The sequence below is a fragment of the Malaya genurostris genome, chromosome 3 (assembly GCF_030247185.1).
Source record: "Malaya genurostris strain Urasoe2022 chromosome 3, Malgen_1.1, whole genome shotgun sequence".
Lineage (NCBI taxonomy): Eukaryota > Metazoa > Arthropoda > Insecta > Diptera > Culicidae > Malaya > Malaya genurostris.
This window is the reverse complement of record NC_080572.1, coordinates 52676870-52697995: the sequence shown is the minus strand read 5'-3', so window position 1 is coordinate 52697995 and position 21126 is coordinate 52676870. Positions and strand designations below refer to the sequence as shown.

Sequence of the window (21126 nt, the reverse complement as noted above, 5' to 3'; positions counted from 1 at the left end):
TTTAATTCATTTCAAAAATGCCTGCGTTCAACCGGAAAGGCAACAAGCCTAAGGCTAAAAATAATTCAATACGGAATAAATCACAATCCGTAATCAAAATTTTTCTAATAACATTCACAAGATGACAAGATGTGGTAAATCGCATTCGAAAGACGTTTGTCCAATGAATGAAACCACTGATAAATTTTCATGTTCAAATTGCGATGGAAATCATAAATCCAATTATTTGAAATGTCCTGTCAGGGAAAAATTTTTAAACGCTCGTTCGACAACAAGTCAAACAACGACCTTAAATTTACAGAACATACCTAAAAATCAAAAAACGTTATAAATGCCACGCCTAATTCATCTAAGGCGGTTATTTCTTGGAATTTAAAACAAAAAACAGATACGCTTTCCAATCCGTCTTCTAACGAAAACAATTTATTGACAGGTAGATCGACCTCGTCATCATCTTCTTCTAATGTCAGTTTTGCTGGTATATTAGGTAGAAATCTGCCACCTATTTCTTCTGATGTAAATAATCAAAACACAGGACCGCCTTGCAGTTCATCTTCTAACGAAAACAATTTATTAATAGGTAGACCGGCCAAATCATCTTCTTCTAATGGCAGTCTACCTACAAATATTCCTTCAATGCCATTCGCTTCTTTAAATGAAGTCGATTTAGGCGATATAACTGAAAATAAAATGATCTACCTACAAGATCAACTTTTTCAAATGATCATCCAAATGAATTCGACTTCATCACTTTTTGAAGCATTTCAAATCGGATGGCAATTTGTAAATAATATTATAATGAATTTAAAATTTAACAGTGATGTTAAATAATTATTTGAATATTTTAAATTGGAGTGCTCGATCTTTGAAATCGAGTGAAGATGAATTTTATAATTTTCTCGAAGTTCACAAAATCCATATTGCCATTGTGACAGAAACTTTTCTTAAACCAAATGTCAAATTGAAAAGTAATCCACATTATGTGGTTCATCGATTTGACAGGTTTACTGGAAGTGGAGTTGCCATTTTTGTCCAAAGGCAAATTAAACATCGAATTTTACCTTCTTTCAATACTAAAGTTATTGAAAGCTTGGGAATCGAAATTGAAACCATTCATGGAATTTATTTCATCGCTGGAGCATATTTGCCATTCCAATGCACCGGCGAACAATTAAATTTCTTTAAAGGCGATTTGCAAAAACTCACAAGATATCGACCGAAATTTTTCGTAATAGGGGACTTAAATGCTAAGCATGTCCAGTGGAATTGTAGGCAAAATAACAGTAATGATAAAATACTTCATAATCAACTCTCAGCTGGTTACTTCACAGTTCTTCATCCCAGTAATCCGACTTGTTTCTCTTGCGTGAAAAACCCGTCTACAATTGATCTGGTTCTAACAGATCAAAGTCTCATTAGTAGTGAACCGATTACACATGCTGACTTTGACTCAGATCATCTTCCAGTAACATTCAGACTTTCCAACGAAGCTTTAATTAATCCAATTAGTTCTATATTCAACTATCATAGAGCTAATTGGTTGGATTACAGATCTCACATTGAAAATCATGTGGATCATGAAACTATTTTAGAAAATTCTGCGGACATCGACACAGCAATTGATAATTTGAATCATTACATAATCGAAGCTAGAAATCTTTCAGTTCCCAAAGCTCAAATTAAATTAAATTCTCCTATCATCGATGACAATCTTCAACTGCTAATTCGGTTGAAGAATGTTCGTCAACGAATATCAATGTTCTCGTGATCCTGCTATGAAAAACATAGTTAAGGATTTACAGAAATAAATTAAACATAGATTTACTCTTTTGCGAAATGAAAATTTCGCTAAAGAAGTTGAACAAATTAAACCATATTCTAAACCTTTCTGGAAACTTTCTAAGGTTCTTAAGAAACCTCAGAAACCAATTCCTGCTGTCAAGGAAGAAAATCAAAAACTTCTTACAAATGGCGAAAAAGCTCAAAAACTCGCTCAGCAGTTCGAGAGTTTAATTTTGAACGTTGTGAGTCCTATTGAAAATGTAGTCTCACTGAAAGATGATCATATTTCAACTCAAGTATTATTACCAAATGACATTATTGATACGAATTTTGATGAAATTAGGTCAATCATTAGGACACTTAAAAACATGAAGGCTCCTGGTAATGATGGAATTTTTAATATTCATATTAAAAATCTTCCCGATGTTGCCTTGAGACTCTTTGTTAAAATTTTCAATAAGTGTTTTTCTTTAGCTTACTTCCCTAAGAGATGGAAAAACGCTAAAGTAATTCCTATCATCAAACCTGATAAAAACCCAGCAGAAACATCAAGTTATCGACCAATTAGCTTACTTTCTTCTATCAATAAACATTTTGAAAAAAATATCTTGTTGAGAATGAACGGTTTTTTTTTTCAAATGAACGGTTTTGCCCATCACTAGTTTCTACCCAAATAAACGCACGAGATTTGCGTTTCAGTGATGCTCGTGCTATATAGGCTGGACTAACTTTAGGCGACACAAAATTAATTATATTACGTGAGCACTGCAGTCAAACGAGCTTATGATGAATGTCAGACCTAAACCTTATTAAAATCTAATCTTTTTGAAATCTAGGATGTTTCAGTGTTATCGAAAATGCACTATGAAAAGCTTTTCACTTTTCTGAAAATCTGGTTATGAAAATGTTCGTGATATATCTCGATGAACATTAGAAAAGGTCCGACAGTCTCTCTTTGTTTACTCCTCCTTTCCATTATTACAGCAAATTCCAGTAATTTCCAATAATTTAGTACAGTGCATATCGAAAGTTGATGTTTTTAGTTATTATCGCATGTGAAGTGTTAGATGGAAGGATGGCTGATGGGACCATAATAACCGAAAGAGAAAATAAACAAGAGGAAACTGTTATTTGCTCTTGGGACCTTTTCTAATGTTCGTCTTCATATACCTATTAATTTTGTTCTTGGCAATTTCCAAATGTGTATAAGATCAATCTAGCATTGAAAATACTTGATCAAGGTATATCAGACGATTTTTTACAAGGTTCATGAAACCTGTTTAGCTTCGATCATTTATTGCTGTTAAATTCAACGAAATTTATTCAACACTTTTTTCCATCGACCTTCGAAAACATAAACTCCACACTTAGCCTAGAAAATCGTTTTACAAGAAAATTAAAGAGCCGTAAGATATCCGAATTTATCGAATTTCAAAGTCTCTCCTCTGTCTGGTCTGTCATCTTTGCACTGAAACCAACTCAGAATGAACATTTAGGGGTTTTGGGTTTGTGCAATAAGTTCAGAATAATTTCATCATTGACATCAAGGTCATGGATGTTCAAATGATAACGACTATCTCTATTACCTTAATTCAAGCATATTTATTAGAGCTCTACGTGGAAATAAATAAGTACAACTGAGAGGAACGTTGGTCTCGCAATTTAAATATAGCTTATGCGATTGTTTAATTATCGATCAAAGTTACGCAAATATTATGATACTTCTTCATGAGGACCTAAATCATCAAAAGGCAATAGCACACAAAAAGATAGAAAGCAAATGATTCACAATGAGCAACTGCTGTCAGTAATGCAAACTAAATCACGATACTTAAATTCAAATGAGTATTTTCTTATCACGTCCACCCGTTGATTGGCACCATCCAAGATATTAGGCCAAGTCCAGTCTTTCCTCGTGAAGTTTCTCCTCTAACAACCGTACGATTTTTCTCTCCTCAAACTCCCTCAATTTGTGTTTCCTGTTTTGCCTGCCGCTTGACAAACGGAACCCCGGCCATTTTTTGCAGGGGAAGTCGTCGGCTTCGCAGACGTCGGGTTCGATTTTGACGAGCCTTCGGAGGCTGTTGTAGGTTCCAACTTCCATCATCAGCCTGTACCAATCGTTGAATGGGAAGGTCTTCCAAAGCACGCCCATAACCATCAGGAGGCGGAGGAGCCGGCCAATTGATGTGTGTTGGCAGTTCGCTCCTCGCAGTTCCGCAGTTGGGCACATAGATAACCGGAATGAATCCGAGATAGCCTGCAGGCTGATTTGGTCGATTATGATCCTGAGGACAGTTACAAGGCCTTTGCGGAACATTTGATGGAGGAGGGTAAGGATAAGGAACGAAAAAATAGGGATACTGCGATATGGCCACCTGATAGTTAGGATTGGATGGGTATTGATTATTGTTACCACTAGATGGAGGTGAGCCGGTATCAATTGGCCGATTTGGAGGTTGCACTCCACTAGCAGTTGCTGGGTATTCCGTATAAGCAGTAGTGTATTCCGGCCTTGGTCCTTCGGTAGGTTCGTATGGATATCCGGTGGACGGTTCTAAAAAAATATCAGATTTATAAATGGAGCTCTTACATAACTTATTTGTAATAGTGCTGAACCTTGAGGGGGTCTACCAATATCTACACTACCACCACCGCCGACTGTTACGCTACCTTGCTGGGACCCTAGAAGAGGCGCACTAATACTGGCATTCGCTGTTAGCATACCACTAACTTCAGCACCGATGAGATCGGGACTTATCACACCCACGAGCGATCCACCGGAAGTACTACTTACGTTAACTGTACTGACCGCTAAGGTTTCGGTATGATTGAGCGTACCACCAATTGTCACCTGAGTTCCCATACTCGAACCTTCCAAATTGGTAGCCCCAGAAATCGACAAGTGCGTGCTGTTGAAACTGTTCGAACCTGTGTGCATTCCTTGCAACCCTTGGCCATCCAAAGATCCACTGCTTACAGACGTATTATTATAGGAAGCACCAACAATAGATCCGGTCAAGTTGTGACTCGTACTTGCTTGAATTCCCGGGTTACTGCCAATATTGCCACCAATAATCGTTGACCCAGTATGCGTGGAACTATTGTGAGATGTCGTTAAAGTTCCACTAATCCCTGCTTGAGAAATGCCAGTCTCTAAGGTGAAGCCTCCTAAATGTATTCAGAAGGATAAACGAGAAGCATAAAGCAGGAAAAGCGCAAATTGGAAGCGGCAATTAGTGAATAAAAGCTCTCGAAAATAAAACTAAAAGATCGGCAGGTATTTACCGTGTTGTCCACCAACAATAATTGATGCGCCAAGGCCCCCAATGCCAGCCAAATTTGGTCCAATGCCAATGTGCACTGATGTGCGTAGTTCGTGATAGTTATGTGTATGTGAGGATGTGCATTTGGTGGTTGTGAGTGTTTGTGTAGTAGTGCGCATGTGGTTATATCATTATTTTATGAAACAAAAACAGCGGGTTAACAATAATATGACTAGGCAATGTTCTTTTATTCTTTGGTTTAATGCAACAGTAATACATTCCTCAAGGTATTTAAATTAGTCAGCAACACTTACGAGTTAGTACTCAGATTTACTTGACCATCCGTTGAACCCAACGGTAATAAGTAACCTTACCTCCTGTTGGACGCACAGTCGTTCCTTGAGATTGACCCTGTTGTTGGCCTTGCCATTGACCTTGCCCCTGACCTTGACCTGCAAAACGCAATTCATTTATTCTCTCGATATATTTCTTCAATTTAAAATTGAGTTAAGTAGGTTAGAGGAATTTAAATTGTTTGTAATGACATTTGAAAGTCACTAACTATGGCAGGAAATTCAATACCTTGGTTTTGATTTTGACCTTGCCATTGCCCCTGCCCTTGGCTTGGCCCCTGACCTTGATTCTGTCCTTGCCATTGGCCTTGACTCTGTCCTTGTCCCGGGTGTTGGCTTTGTGGCTGACCTTGTCCTTGATTTTGTCCTTGATCTGGCCGTTGACCTTGTCCTTGCCATTGACCTTGAGCTTGCCCCTGCCCAGGTTGCTGTATTTGTCCTTGCCCTTGGCCTTGCCACTGCCCTTGTCCCTGTCCTTGGCTTTGAGATTGCCCCTGACCTTGTCCCTGTCCTTGCCACTGTCCTTGCCCTTGCCCTTGACCTTGACCTTGACCTTGACCTTGACCTTGACCTTGACCTTGACCTTGACCTTGACCTTGACCTTGATCTTGACCTTGACCTTGACCTTGACCTTGACCTTGACCTTGACCTTGACCTTGACCTTGACCTTGACCTTGACCTTGACCTTGACCTTGACCTTGACCTTGACCTTGATCTTGACCTTGACCTTGACCTTGACCTTGCCCTTGACCTTGACCTTGACCTTGACCTTGATCTTGACCTTGACCTTGAGATTGATCTAGAAAAAAATGGAATTTATTCAAATTAAAATTATCCCACTTATGTTCTGTTCTTACCAGGTTGCTGTCCTTGCCCTGGTTTTTGATGGCTCCATTCTACCTGTGTATTATGTTCACTAGATCCTAAGGGACCTTGATGCGAACCTTGATGTTGTGCTTGGTGATGGCCACTACCATTTTGATGACTTCCTTGGTAGCTTCCCTGATGCTGACCAGAACTTATCGGGCCCTGGTGCTGCCCTTGATGTTGTCCCTGATGTTGACCTTGTTGAGCCCCTTGATGATTACCCTGATGCTGACCTGAACTAATCGGTCCCTGGTGAGATCCTTGATTCTGACCACCTTGTTGACCAGATGCTCCTTGATAAGATCCTTGATGCTGCGTTCCCTGAGATCCTTGCCCAACACCCTGATGGCTACCTTGATGCTGACCTTGATATTGACCTGAGCTAACAGGCCCTTGATGAGAACCTTGATGTTGGCCACCATGTTGACCAGACATTCCTTGGTGGCTTCCTTGGTGTTGACCTTGATGTTGTCCTGAACTAATAGGCCCGTGATGTGATCCCTGGTATTGCCCTTGATGCTGGTGACCAGATCCTGATGATGACATTTGTCCTTGACTCTGACCTCCTTGATTTTGATTTTGCCAGTTTCCTCCTTGTTGTTGACTTTGGCCAGAGCTTGATTGATTCTGCCCTTGACTAGAACCTGGACGATTTTGTGTTTGCAATTGACCTTGCCCTTGTCCTTGATGTTGGCCCTGTCCTTGCCATTGACCTTGTCCTTGACCCTGCCATTGACCCTGTCCTGGTCCCTGACTCTGTCCTTGGCCTTGCCATTGTCCTTGTCCTTGTTCTTGTCCTTGTCCTTGTCCTTGTCCTTGTCCTTGTCCTTGTCCTTGTCCTTGTCCTTGTCCTTGTCCTTGTCCTTGTCCTTGTCCATGTCCTTGTCCTTGTCCTTGTCCTTGTCCCTGTCCTTGTCCTTGTCCTTGTCCTTGTCCTTGTCCTTGTCCTTGTCCTTGTCCTTGTCCTTGTCCTTGTCCTTGTCCTTGTCCTTGTCCTTGTCCTTGTCCTTGTCCTTGTCCTTGTCCTTGTCCTTGTCCTTGTCCTTGTCCTTGTCCTTGTCCTTGTCCTTGTCCTTGTCCTTGTCCTTGTCCTTGTCCTTGTCCTTGTCCTTGTCCTTGTCCTTGTCCTTGTCCTTGTCCTTGTCCTTGTCCTTGTCCTTGTCCTTGTCCTTGTCCTTGTCCTTGTCCTTGTCCTTGTCCTTGTCCTTGTCCTTGTCCTTGTCCTTGTCCTTGTCCTTGTCCTTGTCCTTGTCCTTGTCCTTGTCCTTGTCCTTGTCCTTGTCCTTGTCCTTGTCCTTGTCCTTGTCCTTGTCCTTGTCCTTGTCCTTGTCCTTGTCCTTGTCCTTGTCCTTGTCCTTGTCCTTGTCCTTGTCCTTGTCCTTGTCCTTGTCCTTGTCCTTGTCCTTGTCCTTGTCCTTGTCCTTGTCCTTGTCCTTGTCCTTGTCCTTGTCCTTGTCCTTGTCCTTGTCCTTGTCCTTGTCCTTGTCCTTGTCCTTGTCCTTGTCCTTGTCCTTGTCCTTGTCCTTGTCCTTGTCCTTGTCCTTGTCCTTGTCCTTGTCCTTGTCCTTGTCCTTGTCCTTGTCCTTGTCCTTGTCCTTGTCCTTGTCCTTGTCCTTGTCCTTGTCCTTGTCCTTGTCCTTGTCCTTGTCCTTGTCCTTGTCCTTGTCCTTGTCCTTGTCCTTGTCCTTGTCCTTGTCCTTGTCCTTGTCCTTGTCCTTGTCCTTGTCCTTGTCCTTGTCCTTGTCCTTGTCCTTGTCCTTGCCCTGATCCTTGATTTGATCCAGCATCAGGACGATGACCTTGCCCTTGCCCTTGCCCTGAGAAAAATGTAAGCAAAAATCATAAACTTGCTCTGAAAACCGTACCTCATGGGTAATCTGAAACGAAAATAGAGAATACCTTGAGGATTACCAGTTCCACTTCCACCAGGTGTACCCGTGCCGCCGGAGGGTTTTGTAGGTGCTGTGAAATAGTTCGTGGAACGAACATGAACAAAACGGTGATTGTTGGTGCGAAAAAGCCTAGGTGCAATAGTGAGTGCCACGTGAAACCTGCCGGTCTCTACAGAAACCCGTGTTGGAGACTACTTACCGGGAGTGGGACGTGCTGTTGTTACCGGAGGTCCGTCCGGTCGAATACCACCCGGGTACATTCCGCACCCTCGGGGTAAATAAAGATCTCTCCACTCGACCATTTGACCACGTTTCCGTAGTCTGGGATCTTCGTCAGTAATTGAACTATTTGAAATTAAAATGACATATTTTACCTTAACATAAATCTGCTTGTTGAAAAACCTACTTGCTGTACTGCGTCGGTGCATCTGTGAATATTTCTGTTGGTCGATTCGGCTCAACTAGCCGGTACCCATGGGAATCCGCTACGTAATGTGTGACACGAAGCATTCCATTGGGGTCGATGTAACCGTAACAACCGTACGTGACTCCATCTGGACCACGTGTCTCGTGATGAAACTGCCCGTTGGGACCAACCTCGTAGCCGAACTGATAGGCACCTGTAAATAAAATAGGTAACCAGAAATCATTCATCAACTTTGACATGGGATTATAGCTAAAAAGCAGTTTATATTTTTGATGTGGAGCACATCTTTGTTTTCTATATAGGGAAAAAAATTAAAAGCTCAAGGAAAAATACATGTAGAAATGTGGTCAGATATCACGTGTAACATGTCAGAGGCAGGTAGCTGCTAAAGAACGAGACACAAAGCGCTATAAAACGATTTGGAGCTTTAATTGATTTGCTTGATTTTGTGTCACGCGAGTTTAGATGAAATGCTTTGTTATGTCGTTTTCACCTGAGAAATTTGCAAGTATCCCAGGGTAAATTTTAATTGCTTAAGATTAATTTCTAATCTAAACAAGATGAATTCGATTAGTTATCGAAATTGCAAAATGGTAGTAATGGAACAGAGCTAGTACAAACTTTTTCAAAAAAGCTGTGTAAAGCATACAAGTGAAAATCCGTTTCAAATGACCGTTGCGTACGACTTTGCACGCATTAATAATCATTGTATGGGAGCTCGAACGCAAGAGCCCATAAGCGACTGCTGGGCTGCTCGAAGCGCCTTTACAGGAGAATTGCTAGTTGGTGATTGCTTTTTAAAACAACCGTTAAATTTCTCACACACATTGAAATCTCTACTTGGATGTCTGTTCTCTTTGGTGATGGTAAAGAACTTAACGCTATTGGCATATTGTCGCAAAACTGAAATGTAGAGGCGCTGCTTGTTTAGAGGTGATACTTTCAGCAAGAGCTGTCAAATCGGTACGATTTCTTTTGAAAACGGGATAAAATTCATTTAAAAAATCATGGAATAAGTTGAAGAAAAAGTTTTTACTCTGAGGTGGTAATGTTGAACTTAGTTCATTGTGCGAAATCTACCGTTTATTCAGAATAGAGTATTAAACTTGATTTGATACCATTTTTCAAATGCCTAGAAATAACAAATAAAGTATCCAAAATAAATAGTATTCGATCGCTATACATTCTAGTACTCGAGAAATTAACATTACACTGATTCCTGTTTAAATAAATGTTGATCCGAAAAATCTAACCTTACCCAATTTCACACATTTCTGAAGATTTTCCATGTTTAATCGTAGTTTACACTAAAAAAAAAGTAGTAGTAATCACTTTGAAATCGATTTTCTTCTACTCCGAGTGTACTTTTATTGCTTATATCTATTTATACTATTGAATAAACGATAAAAATGTTGCAAATCACTACTGCCGATATGAAAATTTCCGAAAGAATATTCCTTTTCATGGTTCCATTTTTCATTGGCAGGTGTCGCTACCGGTAAATCAGCTTTGCGACAATGTGCCAATAAATAACTACATGCGAAGAGAAGCTTAAATTTCGAAATCCGTTACGTTAGTATGCACGTAGGTATAATTGCATATATTTGGGCTATTGATGTAATTTCGTCGGATACAAGACAAACACGAATCAAGACAAACAGAGTTTGGGTTCACGTGTTCGATGTTGGTTCGGAATACGTTGAGGTCTTTTTTAACACGGGGGCTACCTAGCGCGTGAAAAACCGCAATAAACGCGTAACTTTGAGAATCCGCGTAGCTTCGGAAATCCTAGTTAAAAAAAATCGCGTGTCAAACGCATACAAAAAAAATCGCGTGTAATAGATCGATGGAAGGAGACTCTCGTGCAATCGCGCTCTCAAAAGCATGGTGATTGATTAAAAATATTTATCCTTAGAAATTTTGGTCGCCATGTTCCACATCAGTACAACCGCATGGGCTGATTCTTGTAGTTTTATCTTTCAACCTTTATCTAAATCAACTTCATATTCCTCTTAACATTAAAACCCTTTTTAATCCACCTAGTGGTGTAATGATGCCTTTCTCATATTGCTTATATTTTCAAAAATATTCACTAGAGGATTTTTTTTTTCAATCTTGAATAAAATAAACTTGCTTTGGGTACGAACTAACAACCTTTTCAATTTGTAAACAGGTATGTAAAGTTCATAAGAATTTTTGTTTGTTTTGATCGTCGCACTAAATAATTAAACACACTTTACTCTATAGATCTGGAGCCGGAAGTCAGACCCGGATGATATTAAACAGCAAGCTATGAGACTAAGGGAACTTTTATTTGAGTATAAGTTTTTGTAAATCGATCAAATCATCTCTGAAAAATTGAGTGACTCTCGTTTTAGAGTTTTAGACCACTATTTCCGGTACTTCTAGAACCGAGAACTTGGAACCAGTATAACCGAAGTCGGTTGTAGAGTAAGTAACTAATATAGCCTACACATTAAATCAGTTTTCAGTCAAATTTTTTAGAATTTTACCCTCTTTTGCGTCGTCGCTCTAAATGACGGTGTGCAATTTTAAACACATGCCGAACAAGAAATTGACGTCAATTTGGTCAGCTGGGATTGGTGGATGAAAACATAGGTCAATTCTAACCTTTTTTCAATAGTATGCTATTGAAATACTGAAACGGCGTTGCCATACATGTTTAAGTTAATAGTTTCCGAATCGATTGGTTATTAAATTTTATCAATCCATCAACAAATAACTGAGTTATTAACGTTCAAAATTATGACGCAAAAAGGTTACGCGGCTATTTTTGAAACTTTTAATTGACCCCCGGCCCCGTATAGGCATTTTTAATGCCAAAAATTAAATGTTTTCCTTTCTCATATAGACAGGATAAGCAATCACTATGAAAATAGACTGTTGAAACGAAACTCGGTTGGTTGGGTGTCATATACCATTTAAATCAGTTCATCTCGAGGTTAGCAAAAGTCTGTAGGTGTGTATGTCTTTATGTGAGTATGTGTGTATGTTAGTTTGGGTAGAGTAAACCCCTGCTTCTCTATTTTGAGGTTTCTGTTAAGACATTAAATAGTCTTGAACATAATTTTTACATATCACTACTAATGAGCAACGGACAGAGAGAAAAGTCAAAAATGCAATACTTTTCAATAGAACGCACCTGAATTCTACACGGAAAGAAAGTCGTTACTACTGTTATAATTAGAAAATCATGATACCAATCATTTTAATTTATCATGAAATCATGAGCAATAACTCTTCTCCCATGAAAATTAATCATGGTTTGAAAATGCATTACTTGAAGAATGCATTTCTTTCAAAGCTCGTAACTCTAATTTTCTACCCGGATATTACTTTGAACCCTCTGCCTCAAGTGATGTGATAGATTAATAGATTAATGGTAAAGCAAAAAGCAGACATTGAAAAGCAAGACCTACTGAAAATGTTTACTTGATCCTGAAACATGTTATTTAATAATCGTGTTGTTTTACCCACCGGCTGATAGAGAATTAAACATAACATATAAAAATAAAGATAATGAACCGAAAATTGACATCATAAGAGACTAAGCACGGCTATGCTTTTTATTTGACAAACATCAATGTTACATTTTGTTCGAATGTATTCTTACATATTTGATGTGATCGTTGTTGCTAGAATAATATTCCGAGAGCTAGCGTTTAATTCGAAATCTAACGAAATCATGATCCGAGAAATTTTAATCATGGTGTGTTATCATAACATGAAAATATATTATTTTCCCCAAATCATGACTCGTTTTGATCATTTCTAGAATCGGAATTTTGCCCGTGTATTCGTGTTTTTATACACACCTAGAAGCGTGTTTCTATATGCACCTAGAATATATCGTGGAAATTTTTGGCTTCTTTTTTGGCTTCTGATACCGACATATTTTCGTTTTTGTTAAACATGACTCATTGTTACAGTTGATCTATATCATGTTTAATGTACATTGATATATTTTTAAGTGATGAAATATGTAAGCTTAGACGCATACTTAAAACATGGGGTATGTTTAACACAAATTCAAATCATTTTTGTAGAATTAAGTCATATTACGAATTACGTTCTTATGAATTGAGTCATATTTGGATTTGCATCACCAGTAAATTTCCTAATTTTTTACATATGAAAAAACGAATTAAATCCATATATTGTCAAATTGTGTACGTCTTATTAGATGATGAAAAATAATGATTTCGAATATATCTAATACCAGTATCCGGTTTCATTCGCACCGGAAAAGGGATCATAGACTCCATAATGCAACTCATTCCATTACCTCAAAAATGGAAGAACAGTTTTCTACAAATTTAGGTTCAAAGGTCTTACGGTCTTCAGCACTGCTATTAAGTTTCATCGAAGTCAGACACCCGGTTCCGAAATTACATGGAGATGCGTTCGGAATTCACTTCATTTTCTCAGAAATGGCTTAACAGGTTTTCACTAACTTAGGTTCATACAAAAGGCCGCATGGTCTCATAGACTGCTATTGAATTTCATCCGAATCCGACTACCGGGTACGAAAATAAAGGGTGGGATGTACTTAAAGTTTCAAACTGTCGATTTTTTTTTTATTTGACTAAAACTGTTTCAATCCATAGGTTATGCAAGTTAATGCCCGTGTAAACATTCTTGTTTTTATTTAATGAAATGATTTTTAAATACCTAAACATTTTAGAAGAATGTGACAAATATGAGAAGGCATTCATAATTTGAATCATACGTTATACGTTACGGAATTACCAAAACATCTTATTCTGTTTTACTATGCTATATAGAAAACAAAGATGTATTTCAATTACAAGTAGGTTTACATTTTTTTCCTACAACAAATCACAGAATTGCGGAAGCAAATAATGCCTTAATGGTAACAGATCGGCTGAAAAGTTCGTATCGTTTCTATAAGAGGGCGCCACTAGAATTAAATCCATACCATTTTCAGTTAGTACCAACCTTCAAAAAATACGTGTATAAATTTGACAGCTGTCTGATTATTAGTTTGTGAGATATTGCATTTTGAGTGAAGCTACTTTTGTTATTGTGAAAAAAATGGAAAAAAAGGAATTTCGTGTGTTAATGAAACACTACTTTTTGATGAAAAAAAGTGCTGCCGATACCAAAAAATGGCTTGATGAGTGTTATCCAGACTCTGCACCGGGCGAAGCAACAATTCGTAAGTGGTTTGCAAATTTTCGTACTGGTCATATGAGCACCGAAGACGATGAACGCAGTGGACGTCCAAAAGAGGCTGTTACCGATGAAAATGTGAAAAAAAATCCACAAAATGATTTTCAATGACCGTAAAGTGAAGTTGATCGAGATAGCTGACACCCTAAAGATATCAAAGGAACGTGTTGGACATATTATTCACGAATATTTGGATACGAGAAAGCTTTGTGCAAAATTGGTACCGCGTGAGCTCACAATCGATCAAAAACAACAACGAAAAACCACGCTAAAATTGAACGAATTGGGCTTCGAATTGCTCCCTCATCCACCGTATTCTCCAGATTTGCCCCCCAGTGACTTCTTCCTGTTCTCAGACCTCAAGAGAATGCTCGCTGGTAAAAAATTTAGAAGCAATGAAGAGGTAATCGCTGAAACTGAGGCCTATTTTGAGTCAAAGGACAAATCGTACTACAAAAATGGAATCGAAAAGTTGGAAGATCGCTATAATCGCTGTATCGCCTCTGATGGCAATAATGTTGAATAATAAAAACGAATTTTGGCAAAAAAATGTGTGTTTCTATTAAACGATACGAACTTTTCAGCCGAACTGTTAATAACCAAATTATGTATATATTAGGGCTGAAGAGTTATCACTCGTGACTGAACACCCAACTTAAATCTTAACAATTGAAATTTAACTCATATTGCAATAAATAATACATTGAAAAAAAATGTGTATCACATTCCACGCATTTTTAATAAAACGCAGTACGCAAATTTGAACATATTTTAGTTTTGAGGTTGTCGTGTTTAAGAAAGTAATCCAATATACTAGAATATCGCTATATCTTCAACCCATTCCATTACAACTGCTTAGAGTACATAGCATATGGTAAGTTTGTCAAGCTATGCGATACGTCAACAATAAAAATTGCATTTCAAACATGTTCTTCTCCCTATACTGCTATTATCATAAAAATCCATATTATTACAATGGCTCTTTATAACCGACTTCAAAACTCTTAGTGCCCGTTCTTGAATCGACATGTAAAAAACACTCACTTGTGTTGAAATTCGCCTCATGGTACTGAGTTTTTCCAGGTTCAGCTATGTCCACAATAACTTCCTGCTGCCCTCGAACAAAGGCGAACTGTAGCATCAGAGTCTGAAAAAGAAAATAAACAGAAAATATACCGGTCAATGTCTAGAAAACGCCATGATGGAAAAAATCTTTTCAATTTGGTATGACCAGAGTTGTATTGAGCGTTTCTGGAACCCGAAGCGAGCTCAAAAATATTCTCGCTCTAGGTATTCAATTTTTGGTGAGTTGCAATGCAATTAAAAACCAATGGTAAGCCCAAAATGTTGATAAGTTGTTAGTCTGTGCAAAAGGTTTTATAAAAGCTTTAACAATGACCTAAAACATTTATACTAATTTTGAAAAAAGAAATCGATTAAAGCTGTCTTGGAATAGGTAGTCATTGTTGAATTGATTACAGAACCCTTATGAATTTTAATTAAAACTTGAAAGCATTAGCATGTTATACGTACATAGCATGAAACACTACAAGATATATTCCTTTGAGTTTGTTCGAACTGTTGACGTAGGACTACACAATTATTGTGAAAATCACTGTTAATTTCTGCTCTGAGCTTTTAGGTAGAAGTTATGTTTTTTGTTCTCAAAGACTTTTTGTATGAGTGCTTGTAATTTTGATTATGTCAAGAGGGTCAGTTTAAATAGTCCCGCTCATGCTATGCAAAATGCAATAGGAAAATGTATAGGAAATCATCGTTTCTGTTAAGAGATGCTATGCGAACGGCTTGGTAAACAGGTAAAATTATACATTGCTCGTTATTAATTGAAGTATCGATCACCAATTATCTCAATTGTATTATTATCTACTCAAATCGACGCGATTTGAGCACTGTTTGCATGTTTTTGTTGATTTTTTTAAAGTTTCGAAATTTGCGATACCAATGCAGTACAATAGTAGTACAGTAGTACAGAAATCTACGATCACTCGCATTTTAATAAATTTGGAGCTCCCAATAGCAAATTTTCGGAAATGGCAACCTCGGAACTCAGAGAGCAATTTTTTGGTGGAAGTGGAATCAATCACGGAAGTTGTCCTTTTTATCCAAACTAAAGTTATTAATGCGCACCGCAGAGTTAAATATATTTTTTAAAACAGAAAATCTAATTTTCGCTTTTGAAGAGGTTCGCTAGTTGGCTCTCGAAAACCGATCGCAATAGTTGTTTACTCCCTTGCAGATATTTCGATTTTTTTTTCATTTTTTTTTGGAAAATATAAACTAATTCGTTATTATTGCGATTCTATGCTAAAGAAAAGTGATTTTTGATTCATTTTTCATGTGGAAATTCGAAAGGCGAATTCATATAGACTGATGCATGAAGCCATTGCCGACCTTGTGTGTGGTGATCACATGGAACTAGTAATCATGAAAATTGGATTCCCGAATTGACAGGAATGAGATAGTCGGTGAGAAGGTTCTAATTTTAATTAAATTATTTTGCATTTTGTGATGAAACCCAACTTTTCATTCTTGGTTCCATCTTCTACCATGGTCGAATCGCAAGCTTACAGTGAATCCCACTCCAACCACCTCGACACATATGGAAGAGAATTATGAGTCGTCCTCTTTCCGGAAAGTAGGTAAAGCATCAACCCTTACTTACATTGTATACGTTTTCAAAGATTATCAAACAAACACTGTTTCTGTGCCGTATTCATCAAATTGGTTCCCAAGATACCCATATTGTAAGGGTTTTCAAGAAATATCAATGAACCGGAAGTCGCCATCTTGGAATTCAAAACAACCTCAAATATCGTTTTCCGATATCTACTCATCAAACCCGTTCCGAAAATACCCATATTGTAAGGGTTTCAATAAACCGAAATTCGCCATTTTGGAATTCAGAACTACTACTCATTAAGATATCCATATTGTAAGGATTTTCAAGGATCATAAATAAACTGTATGTCGCCATCTTGGATTTCAGAACATTGTTTTCGGACATCTACTCATTAAACCCGTTCCGAAAATACCCAAAAAGTAAGGATTTTCAGGAAATATCAATAAACCGAAAGTGGCCATCTTGGATTTTGAAACGATCTCAAACATCATTTTCTCCCTATTCTTCACATCCGTTCCGAAAATATCCATATGATTAGGGGTTCCCACATTCATTACACAAAACTTTTCTTACGATGTAAATTCTAAAAAACGTAAACTTTTTTTTGCGAACTAGCTAGATTTACGAGCCCCCGTTTAGTTCGTAAATGGAGGTTTCGGTGTATTTCGTTGCCTTAGACTTAGATCGATGTTCCGGAGGATGTTCGAAAAAAATAGCAAATAAATTCCTGATCTGGTCGGCAATTGGCGGACGTTCCCTTAGGTTGCTGTCAGAGTGGAAGCGTCACGCAGTTGTTGCATTTGATCAAAGCAAACCTGTCAGAGTAAATGCGATGCGATAACAGTACATTGCATTGAATCGCTTCGCTTCGCATCGCGTTCCGCGTTCACTCTGACATCAACCTTAGGGTGAAACCAGAGTAGGAGCGACAAGCGATGCGATGCGATGCGAATATTAAAGGACCGCATGGCGAAGCACGACCGAATTTCGTCCATTTAAAAAAAAATAAATATGCATGCGACAGTAAACACGATACGTTGCGTACCGACGAGCGATTTTCAGCGCCACAAGCGACCAAGCACAACGTGCAAAGTTTTTCACGCGATCTACGAGCGAACAGAGGTTGAATTGATTTTTGTCATGACGGAACAAGATAATTCGATTGATGTTGAATCGGTGCTATATTAAAACGAAATGCGCCCCGGGGTCAACAATATCGTAATTACCGGAAACAGGTTCCTGTGAAGAAGTTTTGGAAATATTAGGAACTACTGGTTAGAATAGTCATGAAATTTTTGAGAATATGTGAGCAATTCTTTATACAGATGGTCATATTCACCGAACTTTCTACTGTTTCGATTATTGGAATGAATTCCGAACTCTTTTATGATTTCCGAAGAAATAGTTGCGTACGCCCTCGGACATAAAAAACTCTTCGTCCAAATCCATTCTTTTGAAACTTTAACAACGAATGAAAATTTCAATTTTTTTTCCTCTGGTGCTTTTGAGCATCACTTCTAGTTGCTTTTACTATGGCTACTAGGGTAACAGAGGTATTTTGGCCCACTTTAAGATTGATTTTATTTTGGCCCACTTTGTAAAAATATCCCCCGAATGTTATAATATCTTTGAAAACCCCTTCCGCAATAGATAATTTAATGTGATTAGCTTCAAATTGATGCAACATGGATTACTTAACATCGATAAAATCCGATGAAATTGATAAAGTTTGTTAGGTGGGCCAAAATATATGAAGTGGCCAAAATACCTCTGTTACCCTATGTAGCATTGAAAATTTTCGCGTTACGCATCGCAAACCTGTCAGAGTGAATGCGATGCGAAAACAATCCATCGCATTGAATCGCTTCGCTTCGCTCACACTGACATCAACCTTAGTCACCTCCGGAACAATCAACGATACGATTTCTATGGAAGAGTGGTTTAAGATGCGTCTTTTACCATTCGTATGGAAGCACAAAGCATTGTATTGGCTATATCACAAACTCTGTATTGGCTAGATCTATCATTCTGCCACTATGCTTGAAACATATTAGAGTAATACCGAGTCATCGTAGTCAGTTTTGTACTAAAAATATGATAAACTACCACCGGAACCGCCTTGAGTTGAACAAAATTGAGGAATGGAAATGTATGTCCCTTGGTGATTAGTCTGCTGCTACTGTCTCTCCTCGGAAGATCAATATATATTTTTCTGTCATTTCAATAGTGATCAATAAAATGTCAAACCATTTCTAAACTTTTTTTTCTATTTCGTGTTTGCATAATCAGTATATAACAGCCTATGTTGAACTATTATGCCACCTAGCAGTCCAACATAAAATGCCCGGGTTGGCGGTTCAATGCATAGGACGCTGGTCTTACAAGCCAGTTGTCGTATGTTCGAGCCCCGACCTGGAAGGGATTCTTAGTGTCAGTAGGATCCATAGTACTAGCCATGCAATGATTCTGTACACTGAGAATCGGCTGCGAAGTCTGTTGAAACAGAAAGGCCAAATTCCACAAAAGGAATGTAATGTCAGGACTTTGCTTTAGTCCAACATAAATCGCTGAGCAGACGTAAAGTTTCTGCTATTTACAGAGGTCAAAAACGAAGCATAAAGAAATAGGGTATATAAACAGTGCATAAACTCTAAGCACAAAATAAGGTTAAGCCCTGGAGGACCATTTTAACATAGTTTTAAACAATCCAGGGAACGGTTCATAGAAACTAACTTTCACAACAGCCTCTAGCTCATTCTCTGTACCTAAATTGCATGAGACGTTTAATATATAAAATTATTCATATTTTACTCGTTATCTCCAGGTATGCAGCGGCATTCGAAAACAACAAATTTTTGATACAGAAATTTTAGTTGAATAAACAATTTTCAGTAGAACCTTTCAAGACAAGGAATATTAATTACAATAAATCATGAGAAAAAGCCTCACACTGTCATTGTAATATATGTTAAGTTAAGTTAAGTTTTTATATCTACTTTACGATTCCAGTTGATTTACTAAGGTAAATTTGATACACCACTTTATGAGCACGAAACTTAAAAAAGTAGTACAAAATTCTTTTTTTTTTTGAAAAGGTGGTGGAAGCCTGCAAAAACACAATCGAATACGCAATACATTACTCTTCTACCGAAAGGCTGCTAGTTCCGTTATACTAAACAACTGTAATTGTTGACATTGACTGATCGTAACACCTTGTGAGAAAAGTGCTGGCCACAACTACAGTACCCGCTACAATTATCATTGTTCCATTAGCTCCGCTTTTCATTCAAGGCGCGCTACTATGAAATAAAACCTCGAAAATTAACAATCTCCACTTGACTAATATGCTACCCGTTTCTACGAAGCATTGAGTAATGTATAATAATTAGACTATGCCGGATGAGAATCTCCCTGCAGCTACATGTGAAATAGCATCTAGATTTCACTTTCTCAGAATCTCGGAGGTATTGGGGGTGAGCTAGTTTTGCGTCACGCTGCCGCAGTCTTTCATAGCGAGAACCGCTCATCAACCGGCATGAGTTGACGTTGATTGTATCGATAAGGCGCGTGTGCTGGAGCACTCCGCGATGCGATATTTGAACGCTTAGTCATCCACTCACTTCGCAATTTGCCTCTAACTAAGGTTGAATGTTTGAGAAAAGAATGGTTTAATCTTGAATTTGACCAAATTAAACGAACCAAGGACTAGAAACGGATTGCTCATAAAACGACCCTTTCTATTCTGTACCGAAAATGCTCGCCATTTGATCAGGCGTCAATCGCTTTGACCCGGTACACATGTCTATTCGGCAGATCTGGTAATTCATTTAGCTGATATGACCACTTGAGTGGTCCTTCGTCTGACCAAAATGCATGACTGATTATTAACTCAAGTTAAAAATAACATTCAACGGCTCAATATGTTCGAGTCGCTCATTTGTTTATCTCGCAACTCAACGCATAATTTGACCTGTTCTGGTAGCGCACAGCTGAGTGTGTAGTCCCGTAGATGTATAAGTCAAGAAACTGATGGTAGTCCGACCCCTGTCAGCTCCGCCACGGTGAGACACGACAAGCTGTGCGGTGCAGATATCCAGTTTGATTGGTTTCGGCGTTTCGGATGATACGAACGGAAATTATTTTGAGGTAGGGACAATAGCACGATTGTTTGCGATGAATGGCATATTTGACATTTGGATCGGTCGCAGAAGTTGGTGTCATCCTACATTGGTTTGCGTGAGCATCCAATGCGACAAATGGCAATGGTCCCTATATTTGTCACGGTTTTTGAAACTGCACAATGACTTTTTAATGATTTGTTTTATGTGAGGCAAAGTTTATCGAATTTTGAGTCGAAATTCCGCATAGTTCTGTTCTCGGAAAAACATCATTGCGAAATTTTAAATATAAACCTTCCATGAAATTTATCCAATCCTTTCAGTCGATGCATCGAAAATAAGTAAATAAAAAATGGACAGTGAAAGGATCACCGGACGGAGCTGAGATTAATTTATGTGCAATTACCTTTTATTCAATCTCTCATAAACTGGTCCAACATAAGCTGGTCTGGTGATAGATGCGATAAAAATTTCCGTTCGATGATAGTCTCTGATATTACAACCAAAACTGAAACCTGTTATAAAAGAATTGTTTATCTTTTGTAAGTTCATTCGTTACCTTTTCA

General features: G+C 38.2%; 1 protein-coding gene across 1 annotated transcript in view; it reads right to left on the bottom strand.

Moving 5' to 3' along the window:
• Positions 1–3364: 3364 nt before the first annotated feature.
• Positions 3365–21126, bottom strand: part of LOC131435708 (uncharacterized) — a 57527-nt gene continuing 39765 nt past the window's right edge. Inside the window, exons 2-9 of the mRNA XM_058603862.1 lie at positions 14846–14948; positions 8567–8780; positions 8360–8505; positions 8168–8230; positions 6259–7779; positions 5631–6200; positions 5423–5500; positions 3365–4339 (exon numbers count right to left, since the gene is read on the bottom strand). Coding sequence (XP_058459845.1) covers positions 3738–4339; positions 5423–5500; positions 5631–6200; positions 6259–7779; positions 8168–8230; positions 8360–8505; positions 8567–8780; positions 14846–14948 — 3297 coding nt within the window. The 3' untranslated portion in view covers positions 3365–3737. The remainder of the gene's footprint in view (positions 4340–5422; positions 5501–5630; positions 6201–6258; positions 7780–8167; positions 8231–8359; positions 8506–8566; positions 8781–14845; positions 14949–21126) is intronic.